Source organism: Cydia amplana, chromosome 13, assembly GCF_948474715.1.
Source record: "Cydia amplana chromosome 13, ilCydAmpl1.1, whole genome shotgun sequence".
NCBI classification, from domain to species: Eukaryota; Metazoa; Arthropoda; class Insecta; order Lepidoptera; family Tortricidae; genus Cydia; species Cydia amplana.
Window position 1 is genome coordinate 13,831,770 of NC_086081.1, and position 27,583 is coordinate 13,859,352.

The window sequence follows — 27,583 nt, forward strand, 5'->3', positions numbered from 1 at the left end:
AAAAGTATGAGTACTATAGTTTTCCTGGTTCTTAGTTCTTACTGACTGACAAATTGGTTTGACCAACTATAGCATCATTAGCATCACAAAAATTTAAATGAGAAAAGTGGAACTGTAACCCTATAACCTATGTTGGACAAATATTTTTTTATTCTTTTCTAAATGGTCTCAATGAGTCCTCTTGACACCATACCTCTGATCCTGTTTAAATGGACCTTTATTGGGGTCACGAACTAAAATTAAGATATTAATAGTCATCGAAATGTCCTCTGATTCGATTAGCTCCATTGGCTTGATTCGACCGGTCAAATGTCAGTGCTAACTGCTAAGTCAGTACGTTATAAATGCTTCAAGTGTACGCGCGTTCGTATCGTAGGTTGTAATTAATAACAGTGCACAGTGGCTTAGTAGTAACCGAAATAATTTACACTAAATTAAAACAGTAGATTCTGCTTAAGAAGATTCTTAAAACCGGAAGTGCGAGTCGGACTCGCCCACCGAGGGTTCTGTACTTTTTAGGGTTCCGTAGCCAAATGGCAAAAAACGTAACCCTTATAGATTCGTCATGTCTGTCTGTCTGTCTGTCTGTCCGTCTGTCCGTCTGTCCGTCTGTCTGTCCGTCCGTATGTCACAGCCACTTTTCTCCGAAACTATAAGAACTATACTGTTGAAACTTGGTAAGTAGATGTATTCTGTGAACCGCATTAAGACTTTCACACAAAAATAGAAAAAAACAATAAATTTTTGGGGTTCCCCATACTTCGAACTGAAACTCAAAATTTTTTTTTTCATCAAACCCATACGTGTGGGGTATCTATGGATAGGTCTTCAAAAATGATATTGAGGTTTCAAATATCATTTTTTTCTAAACTGAATAGTTTGCGCGAGAGACACTTCCAAAGTGGTAAAATGTGTCCCCCCCCCCTGTAACTTCTAAAATAAGAGAATGATAAAACTAAAAAAAATATATGATGTACATTACCATGCAAACTTCCACCGAAAATTGGTTTGAACGAGATCTAGTAAGTAGTTTTTTTTATACGTCATAAATCGCCTAAATACGGAACCCTTCATGGGCGAGTCCGACTCGCACTTGGCCGCTTTTTATTTAGTATTTGTTGTAATAGCGGCAACAGAAATAGGCCTACATCATCTGTGAAAACTTCAACTGTCAAGCTATCACGGTTCATGAGATACAGCCTCACTACAGCCTGGTGACAGACAGACGGACAGACGGACAGACAGACGTACAGAGGAGTCTTAGTAATAGGGTCCCGTCCCGCAAAAACGCGTCTTAAGCCGAGCGGGAAAGCGTACTAACCGTATAAAGTGGGTCAAAACAAAAAAAAGTAAAATTGTAAGTGTCGTTTCCGGAACATCGCGTTTAGTTTTTGTGTGACGCACTGGAACCGCTATATGTACAAAATGTCCTATTTGTACCCACTACGAACTACGGGAAGAGTTATGATTTTTAATAGTCTATTGTATTGTAACAGTAAGTAAGTATGTATGTATGTTCGTAATGTTCGTATCGGGTGTTCCATTGTCGCATCACTACTGCGCCGATTTTGGTGAATGAGTGATTTTGAAAGTATGTAGGTACTTATATAGTAGTAGTATTAGGCCGAAGGCGACCGTAGGGAGAACGTAGTCCGTTTTTAATATTGTTCGGATAGAGACAACGATTTTGAATAAAAAATACCAAAAAACGCTATTTAGTACTGGGACTACTGGGACGGAACTAGTAAAAGTAACAGTAATATCGTTTACTAATAAGTCCATGAACCACTTTACTGCGTTAAAAATCTAAAATCTATAAAGTAGTAAAAAAATGTGTACATATTTAAATACCTAATCGTTGAACTGAAAATTCGCATTCCAAAGTCCGTCTGTTCAAACGTGGAATCACAATACGATAAAGGAGTCCTTTCAGTTTGTGTATTTAGTGTATTTGCGAAGCAAACTAGAAATGTAGGAATCGCACTCGGCATACAATGGCCCATCGAGCCAGCATGGGAAACGTCACACAATGTGTATTCCTATAAACATAAAATATCGTTACCTAAGAGTCTTCGGTCGTCTCGTGTGGAGTGTGAGGAAGAAAAAATATAAGAAGTTTGGCGGCAAAGTGTCATGGCGGCGAAGGCGGTGATTGGGTAATATTTCTTTTCTTTTCCGCCGATTACTTACATCATTGCGGTACAAAAGTTTTGACTTGATTTATGTTGGAGTTTCTTGTAACTATTGAGTGAGTGCGTAGTCTATGGAGCCAAGTAAACGTACACCTAAAGATCGGGTTTGTCTTTCTATATACTTGGTCAACCAGATCTTGACAGTAGAAAAAGGCGGCAAATTTGAAAAATGTAAGCGCGAAGGGATATCATCCCATAGAAAATATGAATTTCGCGCCGTTTTTTACTGGCAAGATTTGGTTGACCAGCTATAGTTTGTCAAAGGACTGTCTCATTTCAAACATAGACAGAGAGAATCATACTATCTTTGTCTACTAATACGTTACGGATGTGTATAGTTTTTTTTTGTTCTTATTTACTGATAAATTTGGTTTGACCAACTATAGTTAGACACATGCAAGTGAGTTACACCCCTTGGAGTTACTAGCATTTATAAAGGTAATCTCAGACTGTGGTAAACTCACCATTAAGCTGTTATTACGCTTATTTGCCACGAACATTAATTGTTTGGTCAGCACTTAAAACATTCGCCCGTGTCGCGTTCGAGTGTTGACAGCTGGCAACTATTGAAATCTTTTTCTACATTGTCTTGAATAAATATTGTAAAAAAAAATGATAGAAAATTCGGCATCTAGACACGCGGCAGCGTGTCAAGCCAAGTTCAAGCAAAGGAACTGGCTAGCCAGCGCCGAGTGTAATATTACACGAACTACTTGGTGCCACTTTTGACCCTTCTATAACTCAAAACCTCTTTAACGTAAACACATAAAACTACGTGTGTTTAATTATATCCATAAGGACATCTAGAAGCCCAAATTTAATAAAGCTAGCTCAAACGGTTATAAAGATATGAAGGTCAAAAAGTCGTGAATTTTAGCACTGACTTTATGACTGACCTAAACCTAACCTACTTCCAGATGACCTAGAAGGATGAAATTTGGAATCCAGCTCGGTAATTGTGTGTAAGCGTAGGAAAAAATCTAAAAATAAAAAAAAGTTAAAAAATAGGGGGGGTCCCAATACAATTTATTTTATTTTATTTTAGCGTTGGAACCGTTACAAGCATATACAAGCAATTGCTGTTATTTAAAAAAAATGTGAGATCTTAAAGTAGGTTAGATTTGACTTGGCCAGTTTTTATCAGAATTAAAAAAATATACATATATATGTTGAATAACTTTATAAAATTACTGATGTAATGGAAACTGGCCGAGTCAAATCTAACCTACTTTAAGATCTCACATTTTTTTTTAATAACAGCAATTGTTATAGGTATCCAATAAAGCAAAGAAATAGAGTTTAATACTTGTTCATAATGTTATTTTTTTCCTATAAATACATATTTGGATTTTGCATAGAACTTGGCACTCATTTAGATCTCCATTCTTTTTGCGGCGAAGCCCACAGCCAAGTATAATTTTTGTATTGAACTTGGCTCTCCTTTTTTACATTTATGTTTTTGGTGGGATTAACGTTACATCATTAGGTATAGTTTGTTAAAGGACTGTCTCATTTCAAACATAGACAGAGATAATCATACTATTTTTTTTCTGTTCTTATTTACTGACGTTTTAGTTTGACCAACAATAATATAATATAGTAGATATAGATGGCCAAGCAAATCTTGTCAGTAGAAAAAGGCGCTAAATTCAAATTTTCTATGGGACGATATCCCTTCGCGCCTACATTTTTCAAATTTGCGGCCTTTATCTACTGACAAGATCTGCTTGACCATCAGATCTTGACAGTAGAAAAAGGCGGCAAATTTGAAAAATGTAGGCGCGAAGGGATATCGTCCCATAGAAAATTTGAATTTAGCGCCTTTTTTTACTGATAAGATTTGGTTGACCAGCTATATATTATCGTTATGATTGGTGCCAAAACTTTGCAAGTTAAAAAACTTGGACTACTCATCTCTTTTCACTATGCATCTACTTAATAATAAAAACAAAAGCACTTACCTATATGATTTTTTTCGTAGGCATGTTCCAAAGTTCGGGTGATATATTTATGGTCTCGGCACTGAAAGGTACCTAGGTTAAATAGGATAGATAGAATAATATACCTACGTATCACCATTGCGATACAGCGAGGAAATGTCGCCTACAATGCATCAAGGGCCTATTTTAGATTTAAGCTAAAGTCCGTCAACCAAATCTTGTCAGTAGTAAAAGGCGGCAAATTTGAAAAATCGCGGGTTAGCAACACTGTGTTCAAATAATTCCAAAACGCGTGTCATCTGTGTTTTATCTGTGGAATGTGGATCGTGAATGACAGCCGTCACCTTATTTGTTTTCATTTGGTTTTCATTCTGAATCGTTTCTGTTTCAAGAGATATTTCTGCTGTCACCATTAAATACCAATACATTAAATAAGATTAAGCAAAGCTAAGGGGCCTACAATGTACAATCATGCTCGTTGATGGTAAACATTACTAAAAATTGAGGTTATGACAAATATTGGAAGAACTCTTTCGAACTTTTAAGATTATGTTCAGTTTTTTTGTTTTAGGGTTAAAAGCCATAACTAAAATTAAAACGTATGCCTAAATCTATCCAACAAGACAATAAATTGTGTCCTGGAAACCGTCCATAGGCCCACATGTCAAATATTTTCAGCAATTAGTTGTGACTATTTACAAAGGTAAACCTTTTAAACAGTATTAAGAGCCATTATTATATCGCCGTTCTTTCGCAATATCTACCTAATCTATACATGTTTGTTGCAGGATTAAATCTTGCCCAATATAAGGCGTTCGTAGTAGGTAGTATCTTTTCAGACAATACTTACCTATGGCGGTTTATGTACGTGTACAACGCAACCAAGTCGAAAAGTGACCCTTATCTTATTTACTTTTAAATTAAATAAACACCCAAATATCAGTTGTTTTATTTTTAATATGTATATTGTACAATATATACCAATCAAAAAAATTACACAGGTATGTCATATTCATCCAGAACAGTACACTAATTTACATTAACAAGTGGCATATTATATTGTAAATAACAAATATATGCACTATCTAATTATCTGCATTTTGATATGATTTTATTTTAGTAAACTTAGAAGACATAGATAGGGAACAAAGAGAATATAAGCAGTTGTTTTTGATATCTTCAAATTTGTTCATCATTTTAATTAACATTGTTTTAACATCGCTTTTAAATTGCCCGTCCATGTTTCAATTTTTTTCAATAAACCGCGAGTGACAATTTGAATTGACGTACGCAGGGCGCGCTCAGCGGAAAAAAAAATCTGTTGGTTCGATGTACATTGCTGCTTTTCTTAACGCAATACTGCTCTTTGAGTGTTGCCCTACTTTAGTTTGCTTTACATTGCTACTGACAAGATTTGGTTGACGGACTATAGTTTTTATTTTCTTTTAGTACTGTATATATAGTCCGTCAACCAAATCTTGTCAGTAGCAATGTAAAGCAAACTAAAGTAGGGCAACACTCAAAGAGCAGTATTGCGTTAAGAAAAGCAGCAATGTACATCGAACCAACAGATTTTTTTTTCCGCTGAGCGCGCCCTGCGTACGTCAATTCAAATTGTCACTCGCGGTTTATTGAAAAAAATTGAAACATGGACGGGCAATTTAAAAGCGATGTTAAAACAATGTTAATTAAAATGATGAACAAATTTGAAGATATCAAAAACAACTGCTTATATTCTCTTTGTTCCCTATCTATGTCTTCTAAGTTTACTAAAATAAAATCATATCAAAATGCAGATAATTAGATAGTGCATATATTTGTTATTTACAATATAATATGCCACTTGTTAATGTAAATTAGTGTACTGTTCTGGATGAATATGACATACCTGTGTAATTTTTTTGATTGGTATATATTGTACAATATACATATTAAAAATAAAACAACTGATATTTGGGTGTTTATTTAATTTAAAAGTAAATAAGATAAGGGTCACTTTTCGACTTGGTTGCGTTGTACACGTACATAAACCGCCATAGGTAAGTATTGTCTGAAAAGATACTACCTACTACGAACGCCTTATATTGGGCAAGATTTAATCCTGCAACAAACATGTATAGATTAGGTAGATATTGCGAAAGAACGGCGATATAATAATGGCTCTTAATACTGTTTAAAAGGTTTACCTTTGTAAATAGTCACAACTAATTGCTGAAAATATTTGACATGTGGGCCTATGGACGGTTTCCAGGACACAATTTATTGTCTTGTTGGATAGATTTAGGCATACGTTTTAATTTTAGTTATGGCTTTTAACCCTAAAACAAAAAAACTGAACATAATCTTAAAAGTTCGAAAGAGTTCTTCCAATATTTGTCATAACCTCAATTTTTAGTAATGTTTACCATCAACGAGCATGATTGTACATTGTAGGCCCCTTAGCTTTGCTTAATCTTATTTAATGTATTGGTATTTAATGGTGACAGCAGAAATATCTCTTGAAACAGAAACGATTCAGAATGAAAACCAAATGAAAACAAATAAGGTGACGGCTGTCATTCACGATCCACATTCCACAGATAAAACACAGATGACACGCGTTTTGGAATTATTTGAACACAGTGTTGCTAACCCGCGATTTTTCAAATTTGCCGCCTTTTACTACTGACAAGATTTGGTTGACGGACTTTATCTTGTTTGTAAATAAATGATTATTTCGAATAATATGAACCTCTTTGCAATTTTTCAGTATTTACACTCATCGATACTCCGAAAAGATCTGGGGGCACGGTAGTGCCCCCGCCAAGACGAGCAAAACGAAGCGCAAGGGCACTACCTACCTTTTCTCGAAGCGCTTCGTCGTTTTTTTGAACCCTCTTAACTTGGGTTTGGATTATACCAGATAAACAAAACTCTCGGGATATGATGTCAATAGTGGACTTATTAAGCATAAAAAGTTTCAATTGCATAGCTCTTATACTTTGGATTTTATCAATGTCTAAAAAACCCCGATTTCGTCACTGACTCATTCACTCACTGTTGATCATCAAAACCTCTAGGGTACTTCCTGAAGTCCTAGGAAGCTGAAATTTGGTATGTGAGATAGTATTAGTTCACAAACAACAAAACAATTCAAAAACTTGAAATTATTAGCCCCTAAGAGGGTGAAAGTTTGGAATTTTGTATGGGAAATCGATAACCGCGGAACCGATTTCGTTGAAATTTGGTATGTAGATAGTTATTGTTATAAAAGGAAGGATATAAAATAGTTTCAGCCCCAAAATCAAAAAGAAAAGGGGTGGAAAAAGGCGTTAGGGGAAAAAAGGGGTTGAAGTTTGTATGGGGAATCAGTAAAAAGCAGATTGTATATAAAAGATGCCCCCCAAGTACGTATTTCAGGATTTTTAATAGTAAATCACCCGCAACCCTTTAAATCAGAAGATTGTCATAAGCAACTTACAAAAAGATGTGAAATCCCACCAAAAACATTTTCATGTAAAATGTTGCCAAGACGAAACCATAAGGCTCGCACTGACAAAAAGTTATCAGATATCTTGTAGAGCCAAGCTTCTAACTCTACAGGCCCTACCTTCACAGACTCTACACCTTAGTCAAAATATGTGGCTTGGCCGTTTCATTATTACAAGATCTATTTTATAATAAAAAATAATGAATAGTGAATACATATTTCACCTTACGCCCATGTGACGAAGCGGTCAAGCCACATATTTTGACTAAGGTGTAGAGTCTGTGAAGGTAGGGCCCGTAGAGTTAGAAGCTTGGCTCTACAAGATATCTGATAACTTTTTGTCAGTGCGAGCCTTATGGTTTCGTCTTGGCAACATTTTACATGAAAATGTTTTTGGTGGGATTTGCTTTAAAAATTTGTATTAATATTATGGATACATGACGTGACGTATGTATGTAAATCTATTATTATACCCTATAACTAATACTGTATTGTGTCTTGTAAAGTAAGTACCTACTCGTATTATCAAAATTCCAAAAAATCTAATTTAAAATATTTATTTGCATAAATAAGTAGGTACCTGCAATTTATGTTACAAAACAAAGGCCGCAAAATATCTGACACGATCTTATTTGTAGAGCCATATTAAGAGCGTGACACATATTTTTGCGGCCTTCGAAGAGAAACATATTATTGCAGGTGACTGTACAACATGATTTTGCACCGCCTACAATTTATCAGCTTTGGCCAAAGGTTGACTAACTTAGTAGAGAATGCCTTATGCTATAAAGTTTACCTTTGTGTACCTAATAAATATGAAATCAATAAATAAATAATATGTATTATCTACCTAAGTACCTACTAAGTTTGACATAGACAGCTTGGCGTTAGCGAATAGTGAACTACAGATGTAGTGCATAATTATTTTCCTTCGTATTTTTACGGAAACGTACGAGTCTCAGTACAAAAAGGTACTGAGGTTGATTGAAGTGCATGACAAATGAGCGTTTTCCAAAAAAAGTGTACATTTCATTCATGTCTTCAAAATATTGACTTCTTGGGCTCATTTTACTCAGAATCATTTGTACATTCACGCCTCATACATGAAAAAATGTGTGAAAAATTTTTTTCCAGTGCGTCACGTTCATACAAATAAAAAATAATTTCATACAAGAATGTGACGATCTGGAAAGGAATTTTTTGGATACATTTTTTTAAAATACTAAGGAAAACAATTATGCACTACATCTGTATTTTTGTCAGGATTCGGATACAAGAAGGAAGAAGGAAATAAAATCATTGGAAAAATCTGTAACTTTTCGTGCCGTGCGTGTGCGTTTTGTGTCGTGCTAATTAATTAAAGTTTGAATTAATGAAGAGGCCTTATAATTAACATGATAATTTTATATATCTTCGGCGCATCTGACAGTTATTTTTACAATTAATATAGACTTCATTTTCATGTTTTCTGTAAAGTCAATTAACTATTATAATTAACATTAAATTAACAAGTTAAAATAGGAGAACACGCCTTTACCGCATGATTCAGAGGTTAGTAAATAATATAGACTGGTTATAGAATAAGTACTCAAGTTTTAAATTTTGTTTCAGTGGGACGCCAGTAGGGGAGGTAGGGGGCCATTGGGCATGGGCAGTCGGGAGGCTCGGGCACCCTTGTAAATCTGGACTTATTACAAAGGGGGTACTCGAGCCTCCCGAATGCCCAATAGTCCCCTAATAAGTATTTCTTTAGTTGGCAAACGATCAATGAAAATTTGGAATATGGTATAAAAAAATTATAGTCTTCATCACGTACTTGTCTAGGTCACTGTTTGACACGTGTAAGCTTTCGGATAAGTTATCAGCCGGAAATTAATTAAGGTTAATTAATGCCCATATTACGTAGTATATTATGAAGGTACCATTATTAAATAGGTTATAGTTTTTATACTTACGTTTTACTTGTTAATAGTGCAGTAATCCGTGCTAATTAAAGTGGGTCTAATACATAGTTAGTTACGCTAGAGCGATTTCACATTTGTCCGTTCCGATATCTGACGTGGAATGCTAGCTGCTAGAGGGTGCCCTTTGGCACCAACCCTTTCTTTTTGGATTAAGGTTATCTTTTGAATATAACATTAAAACAATGAACAAATTAAAATAAAAAGGCGGTTTTTGTTTACTTTGTGGTCGTATTCGACATTCGATATAGGATCGGACAATGTGAAAACGCTCTTATTCATTCATAGAACTATTATTACTACGTAGAGAACAAATTTTTTGTGCGATGCGTTGTTGCCGACCGGCAACAACTGGTTTGTCACTCGCGACACATTTTCTTTAGATAGGTACCTTCTCTATACGTCGTAATTATAATTCAATGTATTAATTTCAGATTTATTTTGCTCCGAGCCATCTCAGCCCAAGTCCTGTATAACGTCACGGCGCCCGGCAACGGAATCTGCGGCACCATACACTGCCGCACGCTACCGTGCTTGCGCAGCATCGACTCATGCGTCACTGTAGTGGGAAACTTTACGTTCATATACTTCGGTCGGCCGGAGGAGGCTATTTTTGACAATATCACGTTCTGGAACCTTAAGGAGGTAAGCACGTAGAGACTCATTTTGTTGAATATGTCGTCACGTTCCGAGCTATCTCAGCCGCCGTCCTGTATAACGTCACGGCGCGCGGCAACGGAATCTGCGGCACCATACATTGCCGCACGCTACCGTGCTTGCTCAATGCGTCACTTGCATGCATGCGTGCTTGCTATCGACTCATGCGTCACTGTAGTGGGAAACTTTACTTTCATTTACTTCGGTCGGCCAAAGGAGGCTATTTTTCAGAATATCACGTTTTGGAACCTTAAGGAGGAGGTAAGCACGTCGGAGGTAAAAACTGAGTTGAGACTGAAGCGGAGGACTCAAAAAATTAGGCATAATGGGTTAAGATTTCAAAATTGTGTTCAGTTTATTAAAGAAGCTTCACATCTTAAAATTATTTTTAGATCACGGGCTACATGGCGATATACATGGTCCCAGAGCTGGACTCCATCGGGCAGCTGTTCCCGAGCCTGACGCGCATCCGCGGACGTGACCTGCTGCATGACTACGCCCTCATCATATACGACATGAACCAGCTCACTCAGGTCAGTCTACCGGGCTACATGGTGACATGGTCCCAAAGCTGGACTCTGCATGACTACGCAATCATAGCTCACTGAGGTCAGTCTACAATAGTCTACATAGACCACCTCAATTACTACACGGAGCAAATAACACAATCGAGGTAACTATCACCACACATAGAAACATACGTGCCAATTAATCAGTCAAATAACCATAGTTTCATGAACCTCCCCTTGAGCGACTCAACCGATTGTGCCTGTCTGAGCGAAATAGGCATAAGCGCTCCCGTACTACCTTAGTATGGGATAGTTGCCGACCAGCACTAATCACTGCGCTTACGTTAAAATATCTCTTGCAGCAAGAGTCTTGCTTAGGTGTCGTAACACGGTGTCACAAATATACACAATGAAGCTAAATAAATGTATAAAAAATGCTTTTATTCAGTTGACTGACGCATTTGTGTCTGACGCGATTTTCCAGATCAACCTATACAGCCTGCTCAAGATCGACCGCGGCGGCGTGATAATCTGGGGCGGGCCGAACACGTGTTACGTCGACACGGTCGACTGGAAGAGGATCGCGCCGCGGTACAGACACGTGCTCAGTTCGACCAGCAACAAAATCGCGTGCAAGAACATTTGCACGTGCACTGATGATGCTAGGTTCAACAAGTGCTGGAATAACAAGTGAGTTTAAGGACCTACATTTAGGGTGACTAGGGGTAAGTTTTGATAGGACCAACTTTTGGGGCGACTACGAGTGTTATAATGAGAAAAGGCGAAGGTAAAAGGAGAAAGGGGCATAACTTGAAAGGAGCCTAGAACTGATACTAACGTCATACTTTTTCACATTAATTTGGGTACCTACAAGATTTTAGAAACATTAGTCAAATAATTTTTACCCTGCGCTCAAAAACCCATATTTCTGCGAGAGTTGGAGCTGATCTAAAACTTGAAAGAGATTGCTGGACGAGTGGAAATCGGGGAATATGCCCAGTAATAATGTAAGATCTACTTATGTCTAGGAAATGCCAGCGGTACATAGAAGGCCCAGAGGCGATGACATGCCACGAGCAATGCCTCGGCTGTCGCCTATCCGACCCCAAGGAATGCACGCTGTGTCGCTACTACACGTACGAGAAACAGTGCGTGTCCAAGTGCCCAAACAATACGTAAGTTCCCTTTACTTCTACTTCTGCTTTTGTTGAACTTGTAATCTGTGTTGTATGAACGGCATCCTTTTAAAAGACAGGGACAGGTGACAACATTATGATGGCATCAAGCTAATTTGATGATAGAGCTCATCACAACCTAGTCATGAGTTTGGGTTTGTAAAGGGGCCCACTGATTACCAGTCCGTCGGACGATATCAGCCTGTCAGTTTTTCGGAACTGTCACCTTTTGCGTTTAACTGACAGGCTGATATCGTCCGGCGAACTGGTAATCAGTGAGCTCCCTTAAAATAGTTTTGATGATTGATGAAAGTAAAGTCGGCGATAGAAGCTTGTACTAAGAATGAACTTTTTCAGAATAATCTTAGAAGAAAACCAATACTGTATCACAGAAGAAGAATGCTTAAGCCTGAAGCGCTGGGTGTGGAACAACAGTTGTGTGATCACATGCCCGGATGACTACATCAAGAAAAACGTAACGACTGATAAAGTTACCTGTGAACATTGTTCTACGTGTAAGGAGGTCAGTTGATGTAAAACTCTATCTACTTACTTCAAGACGCTTTTTGTTTTATAATTGCTACCTAGCTACTTTCAAAGAAATATACCATGAGCATTGTCCTGCAGAAACAGACTAAATGAACCCGCTCCCCTTTTGTTCTACATTCAAATTCAAATATGTTTAATATTTTTCGAAGTTTTCTTGCAAAATAAAATTGAAGGTTTGTCTATATGTCATTCTCATGTCTGCGGTCTAATTTCCGCGACCCATATATTTTTATACAAAATGTATGAAACGAATCGTGGCAATTAGATACGACCGCAGATATATTCTCAGGGAACGACCCACTTCATGAACTTTACGTTACATGTCTTAATAAATAAAATCATTGTCTCTTTGAAATGAGATCGGCACGCAGACAGACATTTTATAAAATAAGCGAAGAAGTGAAGCTTATTTTTATATCTATAGCTGCTTAGGTACTTAATTTGTTTTTATATTTATCCCCCCACCAGTACTGCGGAAACATCACTATAGAATCATTGGGAAGTATTCAAGCAGCCCATCGCTGCGTTTACATCAACGGATCCCTAACTATCCACATACGAGCCGTGTCAGAAGCCCTTGAAGAAATGAAGATACACCTCAGCAAAATACAAGAAGTGGACGACTACATCGCCATACACGACTCCTTTTCTCTAGCAAGAATCGACTTCCTCCCTTCCCTTAAACGTATTCACGGAAAAATACTTAAAGACAATAAATACAGCCTCTTGATTCGCGATAATCCAAACCTTCAAACAATTTTTCTTCCTAATGTAACAGAAAAACTCCAAATAGATAAAGGCTCTATAAGCATTCTTCGTAATCCAATGCTATGCATGAGTGAATTGGATAAAATAAAGAAAACATTTCCACAACTGTTTAACGGTACAGAGGATAAGCCATATGGCTACGGCTTGAACGCATACAGTGGGTGTGAAGAGGTCCCACTTGGAGTAATTGTAAAACAAGTTAACCAAACATCTGCGATCGTCAAATTCAGACCCATGTTTAATACTAATATGCACTATACAATTCTTTACGTCCGCATCCCAGCAGGGGAATCTACATCAGTCGTTCCAGAGATTTGTAGCAAATATGAGTGGCGCGCTATTAAACCTCCTGACAATACCTATCGAGTACAGCTCACGAATCTCCGACCCGCTTCCACATACCTCGTCTGTATTGAATCATATGACCTCGAGGAGAAACACCTTAAACGCAGTTCCATTGTCAAGTTTACTACGGCTGTCGGGAAACCAGAACCACCATTTTTAATGGAACTCGTAGCGGATAACCCTCATTTAGTCGTCCTTCATTGGGCGGATCATATAGATTACCTTCCTCATATCACACGATATGAGCTCAGTGTCGCGCTTGTAGAAATATACCCTGAAGATGTTACTGCGAGAAATCAATGTGAGCATTTAGATGACGTTTTGGAGGAGGTGGATGAGATCTGGCAACATGCGGTGGTTATGAGACCACCACCTAACTACGGTAAAGGCTGCGAATCGATGTGTGGTGTGCTATCGAGTACCCCTCACGGTGCTTTGGTAGAAGAAGATTTTGATATCTGCAGTTCCATGGGATCCGCGTGCGACGAAGTAGAAGAACTGCCAGTAACCAATATTTCTTTGGGCTTCTTCGTCCGGACGTTGTCTTTAAATATCAGTGCGCCAAGAAACGCTTATCAAGTCGGAGATTTGGCTCCGTACAGGGATTATAGGTTTCGATTACGTGCCTGTACAAAGGACTTTTGCAGCAGATCGACTAGAGGCGTGGTGAGGACGTTACCATCGAAGAATGCTGATGTGCCTTCTATCAGCACCACCGAGCTAATTAAGCCTGGACTTATATCAGTCTCTTGGACTGCACCAGAAGTATCTAACGGTCCTGTACTAGCGTATTTTTTGAAAATAATGCCTGATAAGAATGTTAGTGACTTGGGAACACTACAGACTCAAAGGTGGTGCGTACCCGCCAATCAGACAACGGTAGTTATACAGTTTGAAAAAGACGAAAACTACACTGTTCAAATATGCTCATTGACACTAGCATCTCAGTCTGGGTGCACAGGACGGAAGAAGGTGTCTGGAAGAGAGTACCTTCTAGAATTCACGTCTTCATTTCACTCTAGTGATTTGACGTGGGCAGGAGTGTTTTTTGCTGTTTGTCTGTGCATAATGTCTGTGCTAGTCGGGTTTTTGTGGGCGACGTGCAGAGTGCGGAGTAGTGACTCTTTGCCTCTTGTGGATATTACTTCGAGTTATCGGACTGAGAGTGAGCCCCCAATATTTTCTTTATTAGATTTTACTCCTTCGTTACACGTGTCCCGGACCGATATAATCGATAGGTAAATAATAATAAGAGCATAGTGGATTTAAAGTTATTTTTAATATTGTATTTAAATCGATCTTCTCAGTACTTATAAGAATTAGTTGAATTATGATGTTATTGTTTTTTTCGGGTAGGTACAGTCACCTCACGGGACGGGACGGGGGGTGCGGACACGAAGCGTGACGGTACTTGTCATTTTTTTACGATTGACGTTAAACTACAGAAGTAGTTATAGGTATACTAAATGCTAAAAGATAACTAAAACCAAATTGATATTTTGATTGAATAATTTTACGGTTTTGACTCACTCGCGCGACATGTTTCGGAGAGCCTAGGTCTCCTTTCTCAAGCACTAACAGTGCGAGCAGTGTTCACGACGGCGTACTCACCGCTTTACCGCGTGTAAATCGTAAAATTATTCAATGTTAGTACTTATGTCTCACAACAGTTTAAATTCGATGATATTTTGATGTTAGAGTCTGTGCGGAAAGAGAACAGTCGTGGAATGTATGGGGCCCAATACATTTCACGACTCTTCTCTTTCCGAACAGACTCTATTTAGTAGTATGTAGTCTTTTCTAGACAATACTAAATCTTCCACTAAAATGATTCCTTCTAGCTAAGTATATTAATTTTAATTAAGCTTAATGAGTAAGCCAGTGATGTCAAGCCAAAGACGAAAAAAGTTATAAAAATAATTTTAACCGAAATAAAAGTGTATTTTTATAATCCTTTATGAAGCCTTTTCTTGATCGTAAAGACGATTTCACCCGAAACAATAGCTGGCTTCCAGGCCGGTGGACAATAAAGATTTCAAGGAAACTCGTTCTATCAAATGGAAGGCTTATATTGAACGAAATGTTCCTTTTAACGTTTTGTATATTGCCTTTTAAATTAAAAGTGTTCGGCGTGGGGCGTTATTAACCGTCTGTGGTCTGTTTGGTTCAAGGCTAGAGGCTAAACGAGGCAGGATACTATGCATCCTACATACTTATAGATATTTTTGAGCATCACGACCATTTAGCTTATTGTGATGCTAACTACATATCACGATTCTAAAATCTAATGTATTAACCACTTACAGTAGATATATCTGCATATAAACTACGCAACATAGTGACCCCCTTGCAATGGAGGCAGGGTGGGTCAACTATATTAAATTTGATTCTATTTCCTAATAAAATTGTTATAATTTATATTTACCGTATAAACGCATTGTTATCTATTGTAAATTTATATATGTGAAATAAACGAAATTGAAATCTCTACAGATGACTGTACTCAAGGCATAAAGTTGCCTACTATTGGCAGTCTCAAGTCTGAATAAAGCAAGTCTAAAGCCCCATTTAATAGACGGATTAAGAACTTGCATGCAATAAATATTAATTAGATACATATATTGCTTTTAACTACAGAGTAGGTACCTACAATGAATTCAGTCTGTCGACAACATACCCCAATATAACGAAAATAACATGCAAGTTCCCAAATATTATAGACATTATAGTATTTAGGTACCTTCTTAATACTCACAACTGTACCTACAGGAAACTGGGAAACCCTCGATTTGTGTCTAATTTACGATATTATTATCGTAGCAGCAACTACCATTTCTACCGTCCCGTATATATTATCATTATCACCCACTAGATGTTGTATTTTATTTATTTTACTCGTATTTATTTACCTATCCTCTAGCATGTCACGGGCCCAATATTATTCTGTTTTTATATCCCAGATACCAAAATAACAGTTCAATTGCCCAACCTCGTAAAGTTCTGAACTGTTATAGTTAATTAAAATATTTAATATCCCCTGGTGAAAATGATTCTTTGGGGACTTCGATCACTACTACATAAAAAACTGTTAACATAGCGTCAAATTGTACTGGTAACCATGGTATCTCCAGGTTTAACCGGTTAACCCCGGGTTAGTGGAATGGTGCAAGTGGGCCTAAAAGGATTAAGTTAAACCTCGTGGTATGTACAGTCACCTGCAATAATATGTTACACAATGAAGGCCGAAAAAATAACTGACACGATCTTATTTGTAGAGCCATAAAAGCGTGTCACATATTTTTGCGGCCTTCGAAGGTTAACATATTATTGCAGGTGACTGTACTTTTTTACACCACGTAAACAAAACATTCTACTCCCCTGAAAGCAAGCGGTACGTAAAAATGCCTTCGGCAATTTGCAAACGGCGAAACGTTTGTAAAATGACGACGCCGTTTGTAAACGGCGGATTCTTACAAAATGCCTGCGACATATACACTAGCTTGACTAAACGAATGAATTTTGGCTTATATGCTCTATCTCGTAACAGGTTATCAATGTACAGTTCAATTCCCATTTCATTACAACTTCGTGTAATTGTAACACAGACAGTTGAATAGAGGACACAGCCAGATTAATATGAGCTGCCATGATGCTTTCATTGTTCGCAAGTATAAGCTTTTGTGCCACTAAAGAATCTATTCAGAGCTCAAGTTATATTGGTCTTAGATATGCAACGATACAGTAAAGTTTTATATCAGTAGGTTATTGAGGCGAATTATTGGATACTTTAGACGTAAACACGTTTCTTCCTCTTTTGAATTTTGCATAATCGTGTTGTAAAATTCAGCAATCGTCGTTAATATTGCTATATCCTGGTCCCGGTGGTACCGGTCTAAATTTCCTGAGTTACGTACTTACGTATAAGCGTCTTATATGCAACTTATAAAAGCAACGATCAATCACCGTATTATTTCTATATCGTATCAATATGATGGTGGAGTGCGCTCGTCTCGTCGTCTAAAATCTAAATCATCTCCCGAAAAATCGAATTCCAAGTCATTTAGGACCTTCTCTATATCTATAATTCTATATCAGCCAACCCTGTAAAAAAGTCACGATTCATAAAAAAAACGTCCCCGGTTGTTAATGTCCCTTGCAAAGTATAAATGTAGTCTACTTTTCTAATACACAATCGCCTACATAATTATGTGTCCCTTGGAATGGGCATGAGTTTTATAACTGCTACTAATTATACGTGGGGGCGCAGTACTGTTATCAACTTGTTTACTGTGACAACGATGTCGCACCTTTGTTTCTAGAAATTGTAGCGGAGTTCCTACTGTTTCTACTTGTCTGTACATTGTATGAATTTATTTCAAGCGTAACTTATTGTTCACTTTGCATTGTGTTTTCTTGATGCCAAGCTAAGACATTGGTGTGTCTGTGTGTGTAACTGTGTATAGGTACATGTGTGCGCTTAGAAACAACGAGTCGGTTGAGAAATGCGACCTGAGGTTCTACCGCGAAAATCGAAAATTATCTGTCTCTCTGTCGCTCATGAAGCAAGAATGATAGAGAGGCTGAACAAAATTTCGATTTTTGCGACAGATTGACAGAACAAGATAGATACAAGATACAAGATATTTATTCATAAACAATGTCAATTGTGTTTGAATACATAGAGTAGAAGCATAACATTAAATAAATTAATGAAATACAATGTCCATTTAACTAAAACAAAAAAAAAACATTAATAAAATAAAGGAAAGAATTTGCCATTATAAATATACCGAAGATAAAAACTAACATTAGATAAAGTCAAGAGTGCAATTTAAATTGAACCAATAAAACATTAATAAAAATAAAAGGAAAGAATGTGTAATTTCAAAAATCGTCAATATTATATAAACATTTGTCGAGCAAGTATTTTTTTAACCTATAGCTAAAGATCTTATGATTAACGAGTCCCTTCAGCTCGATTGGCATTTTGTTAAATAGTCGCACGGCTTCTAGTCGTATGCTCTGATAGTATGCTCTACCACCACAAGATGGGGTGTAATTATAGGAATAATATTTTTTGTCCTAGATTTTAATCTTAAAGCCATCCGATTCGAAGCGATATCTACTTATGCTTGATTGCATCCGTCAACAGGACTAAAATATGTATAAAGGGCGGGGACTGTTAGAATCTCCAACTTTTAAAAATGCTCTCTACAGCTCCCATGCCATGATGGAATTCGAACGATGCTCTTTTTTGTGAGACAAAAGCACGTTAAATGTTATATTTATGAACGAGAGCGAAGGTCTCCGTTTCGTTAAGCTTGGGTAAAAATATTTTCATATGTCTATCCATAGCATCAAATGTTCGCATTCCTCAACCGATTCTCGTAAAATTTTGTGAGCAGTGTCTTTAATAATTAATTACATAACTAGATTTTTTGTCGACTCAGGTGTAGTAGGTACTTTTGGAATATTAGAGACCGACTAGAATATAGTATGTAGGTAGGTATAACTAGTCTGAAACTAGTTTCAAGTATTTCCTGCAACACTTGAATTTTTGAGATTTGCAGCAACTATGCAGGCGGCAGTAATGTGGCGCTGCAATACTGCACCAGTAATGATGGCGCAGTCTGTATCCGAACGTCATTTTTAACCCGGCATGCCGCCATTTTGTCAGCGAAGGTGAAGCACGTTAAAAGTTCGCTGTAAAAAGCCATCGAGAAATAAATACCGTGTCGCTGTCAGGTCCGGGGCTTGTTAGGTAAGTGGTATTGCTATGGTCGGATTGCCTTTGAGTGGTATCATATAAATAAAAACATTTAAATCAGCAATAAATAAACAGACTATCAGCTAATACACGAGGGAATTCGTAAATTGTTATAACTTACTTTTGACAGTTTTTGTTTCAGAAGTCCCTTTTAATAGGTAGGTGTTATCTTAACCAAGGCCCTAGCTAAGACGAAAATCTTACATCGACATACGGCTAAACATAAGCGCTTAACTTTCGATCTAGTCGTAAAAAGTAGGACTTTTTGTGTGGAAAATGAGACAAAAACATATTTTTCCTGGTATTTGCCACTCCTAAGTTAAGGCATTAGGTTCCAAGACTTCTAATGATCCTCATGATGATGATGATGACGATGATGATGATTGTGCTCATTCCGGCCGAATAACTTTACTGATCTAGGTAATTATGATACTCGCAGCGCCTCTCGCTTTGACTGCGTACAAGTACGTTCTACTAACAGAGACGTAGCGCGTTGCTGTGCCTTCCCAAATATGAGTATTTATGCCTGAGGGCATGAATATGAGTATCCTTACCACGAGTTTGACACTAACATATTCGCTACTTACGTACATACACAGTAGCAATACACTGCGTTTGAGTTGACGCATTGCGCGTTTAAGGCCGCATAAAACTCACGGTGAGGGTACAGATCAACTGATAGCGATACCCATAGCAATATCACCCACCTAACAACACCCAACGTTTATATTTAGTTTACGTTATAATGAAAATCTCGGGGCCGTCGATGCGCGTGACAAGGGTCGCGTATTTTGAGCTCATTGCGCGTTAATCGATCCCCTGATTCCGATGAAACGGGTCACCTTATGTAAGGCCTGGAAACGCGCAATTTCCCTTTTGTAGGATAAGGCCGGTCGCATATTGGACGCCGTTTAATGCAAATCCCTACTTATTAGGGCGTCGGCTATTTATAAGTACAAATACCTAATTGTGTTGTAAAATGGATCATACTTAGCGAGACCGCCGATATTCAGTCCTCAACCAAAAAGTTAAGCTAAATCTTAACGATATGATTTTAAATAATAGTTTGCTGCCAAGACAAACAATAATAAGTCCATAGGTTAAAATTTCAAATGCTCCATTTAAAATTTTAAAACTACTTAAGTTATCTTAAATGTCAAATAATCTTAAATAAAATTTTACTCGTGTGATAACATAACATTGATAACTTACAAAAAGTGATGAGTACTCTGACGCAGGGATCGGAACCGGTTTTTTGCAAAAACGTAGAAATAACCATATTTTTCGAATTATTTTATACTCGAAATGTAGGACTCAGTTGTGTTTTTAGATTACGACTTCGTATTATTAGCCCATATTGCCCAATTAGAAATGAAATAATTAGCAAAGAACGAAAAATACCGTTTCCGTTCCCATACAAAAAATACCGGTAACCGATCCCTGCTCTGACGTCTAAATTATGAAGTGAATTCGTGTTCAATGTGCGCCCAGCCTAACGTGCGGATATTGAATTTGTTTTACGCCCATTAAAGCTGTGGTCATTTTGGGAATACGATCCTAAGGGCCCGATTCGGATTTTGAACTAGACATCTATTAGATGTCTATTAGACATCACCAAGATACGATAACGATATTTTTAAGATCTAGCCTTCTAGCCTGTCAAATTTTAGATTTCCGCGATTCTGGAGATACTCTTGAACGGATTCCACAAGATATTATTACGATATTTTAACGTAAAAGTGACATTTGTTGCTCGAATTGAGCTGCAAAAGAGAACTAGTTGAAATCTAAACTACAACGTATCTAGTACATATCGTATCGTTCTCTAGTCTAAGAACGGATTTTGTTTTCCGAATACAGCGGTAATTTGCTAGAGTTGATCTATCAACTCTAGCAAATAGTCTATAGACTATGTAACTGCCGTATTCGAACTTCAAGATATTCACAAGAGACGACACGTACTAGATCCATTCTAGATACGTTATAGTTTAGATATCAACTAGTCCTCTTTTGCAGCGCAATTCGGGCAACCAATGTCACTTTTACGTTAGATAGAGTTAGATATCTATTAGATGTGAATTGGATCTCTAAGTCATATCCTGTGGAAATCGTTCAAGAGTATCTCCAGAATCGCGGAAATGTCAAATTTGACAGGTTAGACCTTAAACATATCGTTATCGTATCTTGGTGATGTCTAAAAGATATCTAATAGATGTCTATTTCAAAATCCGAATCGGGCCCATTACCTCTAGTTACTAGTAGATGAGAAGGACAGGTAGACTGTAGTCTCTACCGCTGAAAATTTGACTCACTTTATTATTGTTTTTAAGAGGCGTATTCTGATTGTAATAACAGGTTATGAAATTTATCTGGATTCGTTATGGATATGATCTGTCAGTTAAAAGTGACGTTTCTGGTTGAATAAATCAGAATACATATCCATGATTGTAATTCGGTTTGTTTTCACAGTATCTTTATGTTAATTTTCAGGATTATAATTTTGTTTAGTTCTAAAGTTGTGTGACTGAAAGCGTTTTAACCCACATCACGTAAACCACAATTGACCCTATAGTGAAGAACCTTCTCTTAGACGTTTGTTCCACATATAGCGTGTCTACCATCATGGGGCTTTAAATGCAGAGGGGCTACCAAGAAAATCGAAATTTGCAAATTGCGGGGATCTTTCTCTTTTACTGCAATGAAGGCGTAATTGGAGTGACAGAGAAAAATGCCCGCAATATGCGATTTTCGGTTTTCGCGGTAGCCCCTCGGGGCTCGATTCTACTAGCTAAACCGTGCTAGGAAATACTGCAGGAAATCTCCATGGCACTCACCGTGGTGGGAGACACACTGTATAGTCTTCAGAGTGAATGTATATAAGGCATAACAAGCCTTTAATAATGAGGCATTAGTAAAAATCCTTTTAAATCCACTCGCTTGATCCAAAAATCAACCCTTTTTGACTTTCTACCAAAACTAATTGTTTCCCCTATAATCCAAGCTAACCCGTAACTAATAGCACCACTAACTACCCTACCTGAACCCCTTATTAGTGAACCCCTTTACCCCTCACATCAACAACGACTTGAGTTATACACTTTCCGTATCAACATAGACTTTTTATGAAAAACTTACACTTCAGTGTGCCAAAAGGACGCAAGAGAAAGAACTTAAATTACAGTGTGCCAAAAGGACGTAAGTGACGAGTTTTTCGTATGAACAAAAGCCTTTTGTGAAGAAGTCGGTAAATTTTAGTGCTGCCACACGTTGCTGACCGTTATTTGAGGAATTTAGCGCCGATCTTGCTTTGTGATGGCAAAGAGCAATGTGGATAAAGGATAAGTATGTGCTGTTTAGTAAGTGTGATCTATTTATAAACAAAATAGATAAGTCTTAGCTGGGCCGTCTTAAACTATGCTGGGGCCCCTGGGCACATAAGAATTTGGGGCCCTATTGGAAAGTAAAGAAAGCTAATTAAACTAACATTTTTCTACTATGAGCTTCTATTTATTATGGGTAATCAAATATACTGTTACTGTCTGTCCCTGGGAGCCCCCTGAGGATGGGGGGCCTGGGCACGGGCTCCGTGTGCCCTTATGGTAAAGACGGTACTGAGTCTTAGTCGAAACGAAATATGATAAAGTGCATCTAAGATCTAAGAGCGTTTTGTTATATTTTATTCTTATAGTGGCACTTTCACATTTCACTCTGGCTGAACCCCCACCGGTCTGTCAGTTAAACGCAAACGGTGACAGTTCCGAACAACTGACAGGCCGATATCGTCCGGCGGACTGATCAGGCCCCTTTAGACGGATTCTGGCAGTGAAGTGACAGTTTTCCAAAACCACCCAGCGACCACACCACATTAACTCAAAGAAACTCGATTACCCTAACGACGGCCATAGTTCAGGCTCAATCGCCGGCTTAAGCCGCTATTTGTAAACCTTCCCCGCAGATAAAGAAACGGTTTGATTGCCGCCATTACAGATACGGGATTAACTGTTTTAAGCTGGGTGGCTTCTGAGATCGTACGTCGGCTCTCATAAATATAAACCTCGGGTAGCATCGTAGGATATCCCTTATCCTTATATTATCCAGCACGGGCGCAATATGTCTTCAATTCCAGTCATAGACTAAGTCTTTAGTTTTGTATCAAGTAGAAACGTCTGCGTACAATGCTATTAACCACACCCACCCAATAGGGATGATGACACATGTTGAATTTTATAACAAAATCTAGTAAAATTGATAGCAAACGAGCAATTTATCACAATAATGTGGATATTAAAATAAAATATTGAAAAATTACAAAATTACAGGACCTGAAAGTTTCAAAATTTAAGTTTTTTTTAACTTCCAAAAACGATAAAAGTAAGGGTACCATTAGATTCCTTACATTTCATCCAAAAAAATATTGTATAGCAACTATATACATAAACGCAATATTTCACGAGTATTTCACCGACAAAAACGCAATTTTCTTGTTTTGTCCATACTACAAGATGGGCGATGACGTCACGGCCTCTGGCCGTTTTGTATAGGGCGTTTCGCGAGTGAAGTGCGACTGTCGGACTTTGACTACAATTTCTGACTTTTGTGTTACTTTAATGCCATGGGTCCCATATATATAGACATTTGATCCTAAAAACAAACCCGATCGATTGATACCATAAAAAAAAATTAGTCATGTAGCCTATTAAGACACTATTTTCTTTTAAGAGGGGAAATGCTTTACGCATACTACCCGGCGCGGGGACGGGCCGGGATGGTTATGTGGGACTCCCTGTTGTGGGCTGATGAGACCCCAGGTTTACCCACTAAAACCCCTCTGTTGCCGCCTCGCTGCTATGCCTGCTATACGGCGAGGTCCCAGGAACGCCAAAGTACTCCTCCGCAACCTCGCCAGTGACCCAATTAAGACCCCACCCAACCCTCAGCACCCAAGACAGACAATTTTTCCACTTTGCAGATTTTTCTTGGTTTAACTCTACCTTACTATCTGTCAGGCCACATTTGTTTGATATAAACAAACCAGTAAAATGTAGTCGACTGTACAAGCAGTGTTTTATCTTACTTCAAGCATATAAAGGTGCCACATGTTGCCGCGTCCCGTAACTAATATGATCGTAAAGTGTATATTTTTGCGGAAAAATTAATCATAATAAAAGCAATAGCGCAGTAGAACGGGAACAGTATGATGTTTCTATTTTCTATTCAGGTGGCCTAGCCAAGGTTACAATCGCTATCGCTTCGACAACGAAACGCTTTGTGTGTCTTTATCACTCTTCCATATTAGTGCGACAGGGACAGTTGCGTTTCGATCGCTACGGAGCGTTAGCGATTGGTACTTTGGCTACGCGGCCTGTATTTTCTTTACGACGATAGTCTTTTTTTCCTCTGGAGTTGCAGGTGTCCATAGGCTAAGGTGACGGCCGTATACTTGTTTGCCATCAACATACTTAGTATAAAAAAAAAACAAATCAAAAATGAAACAGATCTGTTGAAAGGCAAAAATAAATTACGCCCAGTTTGTTTACGAACATTTTTGACATGCCGCCGCGGGTTACGCATAGACACGGGTTCATTTCATTTCATTTCATTTCATTTATTTAATGCCAACCATGGTATTACAAGGTGTTTACATATTATAAGAATAACATTATAAAGTACAGCATGGACCTTGCTAGGGCGTGACAAATCTTAAAATATAACTTAACCTAGGGAAAAAAAATGGAAAATGTACACTTAAATGTATACATATTTTTCGATCATTCGTTCATATATTCTTCGAGAGTGTAAAAAGCTTTAGATATTAAATATTTTTTTAGTTATATTACATATAATACGACAGGAAATTTAAGAGAGATAAAATAAATAAAGACGCTTGATGACGTACTACTATTTTTCTACTGCGGCAATACTATTACGGCATAGTCGCGCACATCTCATGCGATGAAATGACCTTCTCTAGTGATGGATGTCTATATATCGATGTCTTAAATATTTGCCGACTTTTTTACGACATATCTTACGTGTGGAGGCGTTTAAAAAATAATATCTTGCCCAAGATAGCGCACAAAAATATCTGACAGGTTTATTTGTAAAACCATTTAACAGCTCGTCATATATGTTTTATTTTAGAGCGCTTCTTTGCGCAAAATATTTAATTATTATTCGCTCGAAAATATTGCACCATGGCTTTGGCCTACTGTCGAGTAGACGGCGTTAATTTTTGATATTTAACAAATTAACAAATATCAGTGAAAGAATAAGGACCAAAGTCAAATGGCGTTTTAACAGTTTTAATCTTTTGTCGAAAGATGGCAGTAAATTTACTGTGGCTACTTAATTTACTTTGACAATCCGCCTCTATTTCAAATTATCTTTGCTACTCCGAAGCCTACAACAAACAACAAATGCTGCTACTTAATGTAATCAGTCAAATGTTAATATTTCAGTCTAACCAATTTATTTTTCAAATATATCATTTATATCATTTATGGACAACAAATCAAATAAGCAACCAACGGTTTGGCTCCCACTCCCAGCAACCAAAGCATAAAATGCAATAACTAATAACACGACATACTCGTAGCATTTATACCACGGCTTTCAGCAAAGTTCCACTTTACCAGGAAGCCAATTCTGATGTTAGAATTTGTTACGGTTTTGATCTTGTATAACTAAGCAAAAGTTTTTATTTATATAAACTTATAAGTACAAAAAATATCAACTATATCTGCCTTCTATGTCGACAATTTTAAAAATACATTTATAACGGGCCTCCTCGGAAACGTGCCCAAGATACGATCTTGACACGGCTCTCAGTGCATCTCACGCGCAGCATATCATTATCAGGCGATTCGCTCGCACTTATTATATCAATCAGTGCGAGCGAATCGCCTAATGAGACGCGCTCTATATGCGCGGGCGCTGAGCCCAACTAGTGTCAGCGATTGCCAAGTTCGTGTCAAAACAAGATGAAATCATACCGAATTGGTAAATCAGAATCGGTTTCTAGATCCAAGTGCAAGCTTATTTAAAGTTAAGCGTAATTTATACACTGGCGAATGGCCAAGCAACTTCTTAAGGCCACATGTGGATTGTGGGTGGTCTTAAGCGGAAGCGTGGTTGGCAGTTTGTGTGTATTTTAGATATATTTAATGTTTTAAGTATAGTATCTCTAGCTTTCGAACGCAATTTAGTCCGCTTAGTCGCTTAGTTTAGTCGTTAAAATTTGCCTATGGAAACCTTTTATTTGTGGCGTTTCTAGTGCTCTAACCTAAGTTAGTCACTAACATGCATTTGATCCTCGACATCTTGGAGGATATAACCCAACGGAGACGCCTTGTCTGTAATTTTCCGTACCTGTATACGTAACGTAAAAATAGCCATGTCAGATAAACGTCAGCCCATAAATTGTGTATGACTATTGTCCGCCTATTTTCGACAGAGGGGAGCACCTGTTAATGGCCCCATTTGGTTATAATATCCTCTAAGCTCGACATAGATAGACAAAAAAAATTGACATATCTATTGACATTGCACATTTCTTCAAAATTTCTGTAAATACTTAAAAAACAAATTGTAAGCAAAATTATTCGCAGTTACTACTTAGCGTCGCTTTCCAACTCATTCTAACTTTCTCCCCCTTTTACTAATTTTGAAAAGCCGCATCACCCATCACCTCTTAACGTAACGAAACCAGCGGTCAACATGAAACTTCTAGTTCTTTATTTTATGGGCCATAATCGATAAGGCTCGCTAGCTCGAATGTAGGGGAAATAAAAGGAAAATTAGTTCTTGCTCCGCTGCTGTTGCCAAGATCGTTCTTAACAACTTTCAGCAGTTTCCTTCCAATTCTTTGTAACCTATTTGCGATATGAAAAAGTAATGATTTTTACAAGACGTGGTCAATTGTTCGTTAAATGTATTGTAATCATTGAAGTATAATATCTAAGGACGGGCTAATGGGGCACTAAACATCGTACTAGTTCAGCGGTGCTACCCACGAATTCCAGCCAATCGTGCAGTCGGGACTAGTTGCGACCAATAGCGCGCGTAATGCGAACTCGTCAGCCAATCGCGCACGTGATGCGAACTAGTCAACGAATCGCGTTGTAGCGATTTCACACCGCTGTACTGGCCCCTGTCATGCCTCATTATTATTGCCCGTAAAGCCAGTCCCTAGATATCTATGTCAATGATTGTAATAAAAAAGTACAATGTAAACGGTATGTACAGTCACCGT

The 27,583-nt window shown here is 37.8% G+C and overlaps 1 protein-coding gene across 1 annotated transcript; it reads left to right on the forward strand.

Annotated features, from left to right (window-relative positions):
* The first annotated feature begins 1,861 nt into the window (after positions 1-1,861).
* LOC134653527 (insulin-like receptor) lies at positions 1,862-14,828 on the forward strand. Its single transcript, XM_063508902.1, has 7 exons — positions 1,862-2,156; positions 9,997-10,207; positions 10,612-10,752; positions 11,213-11,418; positions 11,757-11,903; positions 12,261-12,426; positions 12,921-14,828. The coding sequence occupies exons 1-7, from the start codon at positions 2,134-2,136 to the stop codon at positions 14,805-14,807; spliced, it is 2,781 nt and encodes a 926-aa protein (XP_063364972.1). The 5' UTR covers positions 1,862-2,133; the 3' UTR covers positions 14,808-14,828.
* The last annotated feature ends 12,755 nt before the right edge of the window (positions 14,829-27,583 follow it).

What these genes read in the sequence shown, in the direction of transcription:
- LOC134653527 (XM_063508902.1), top strand. Translation starts at nt 2,134, where the DNA reads ATGGCGGCGAAGGCGGTGATTGG. An exon ending in CGTTCTGGAACCTTAAGGAG is followed by an intron (nt 10,208 to 10,611) that starts GTAAGCACGTAG and finishes AATTATTTTTAG; the next exon opens with ATCACGGGCTACATGGCGAT. An exon ending in ACATGAACCAGCTCACTCAG is followed by an intron (nt 10,753 to 11,212) that starts GTCAGTCTACCG and finishes GCGATTTTCCAG; the next exon opens with ATCAACCTATACAGCCTGCT.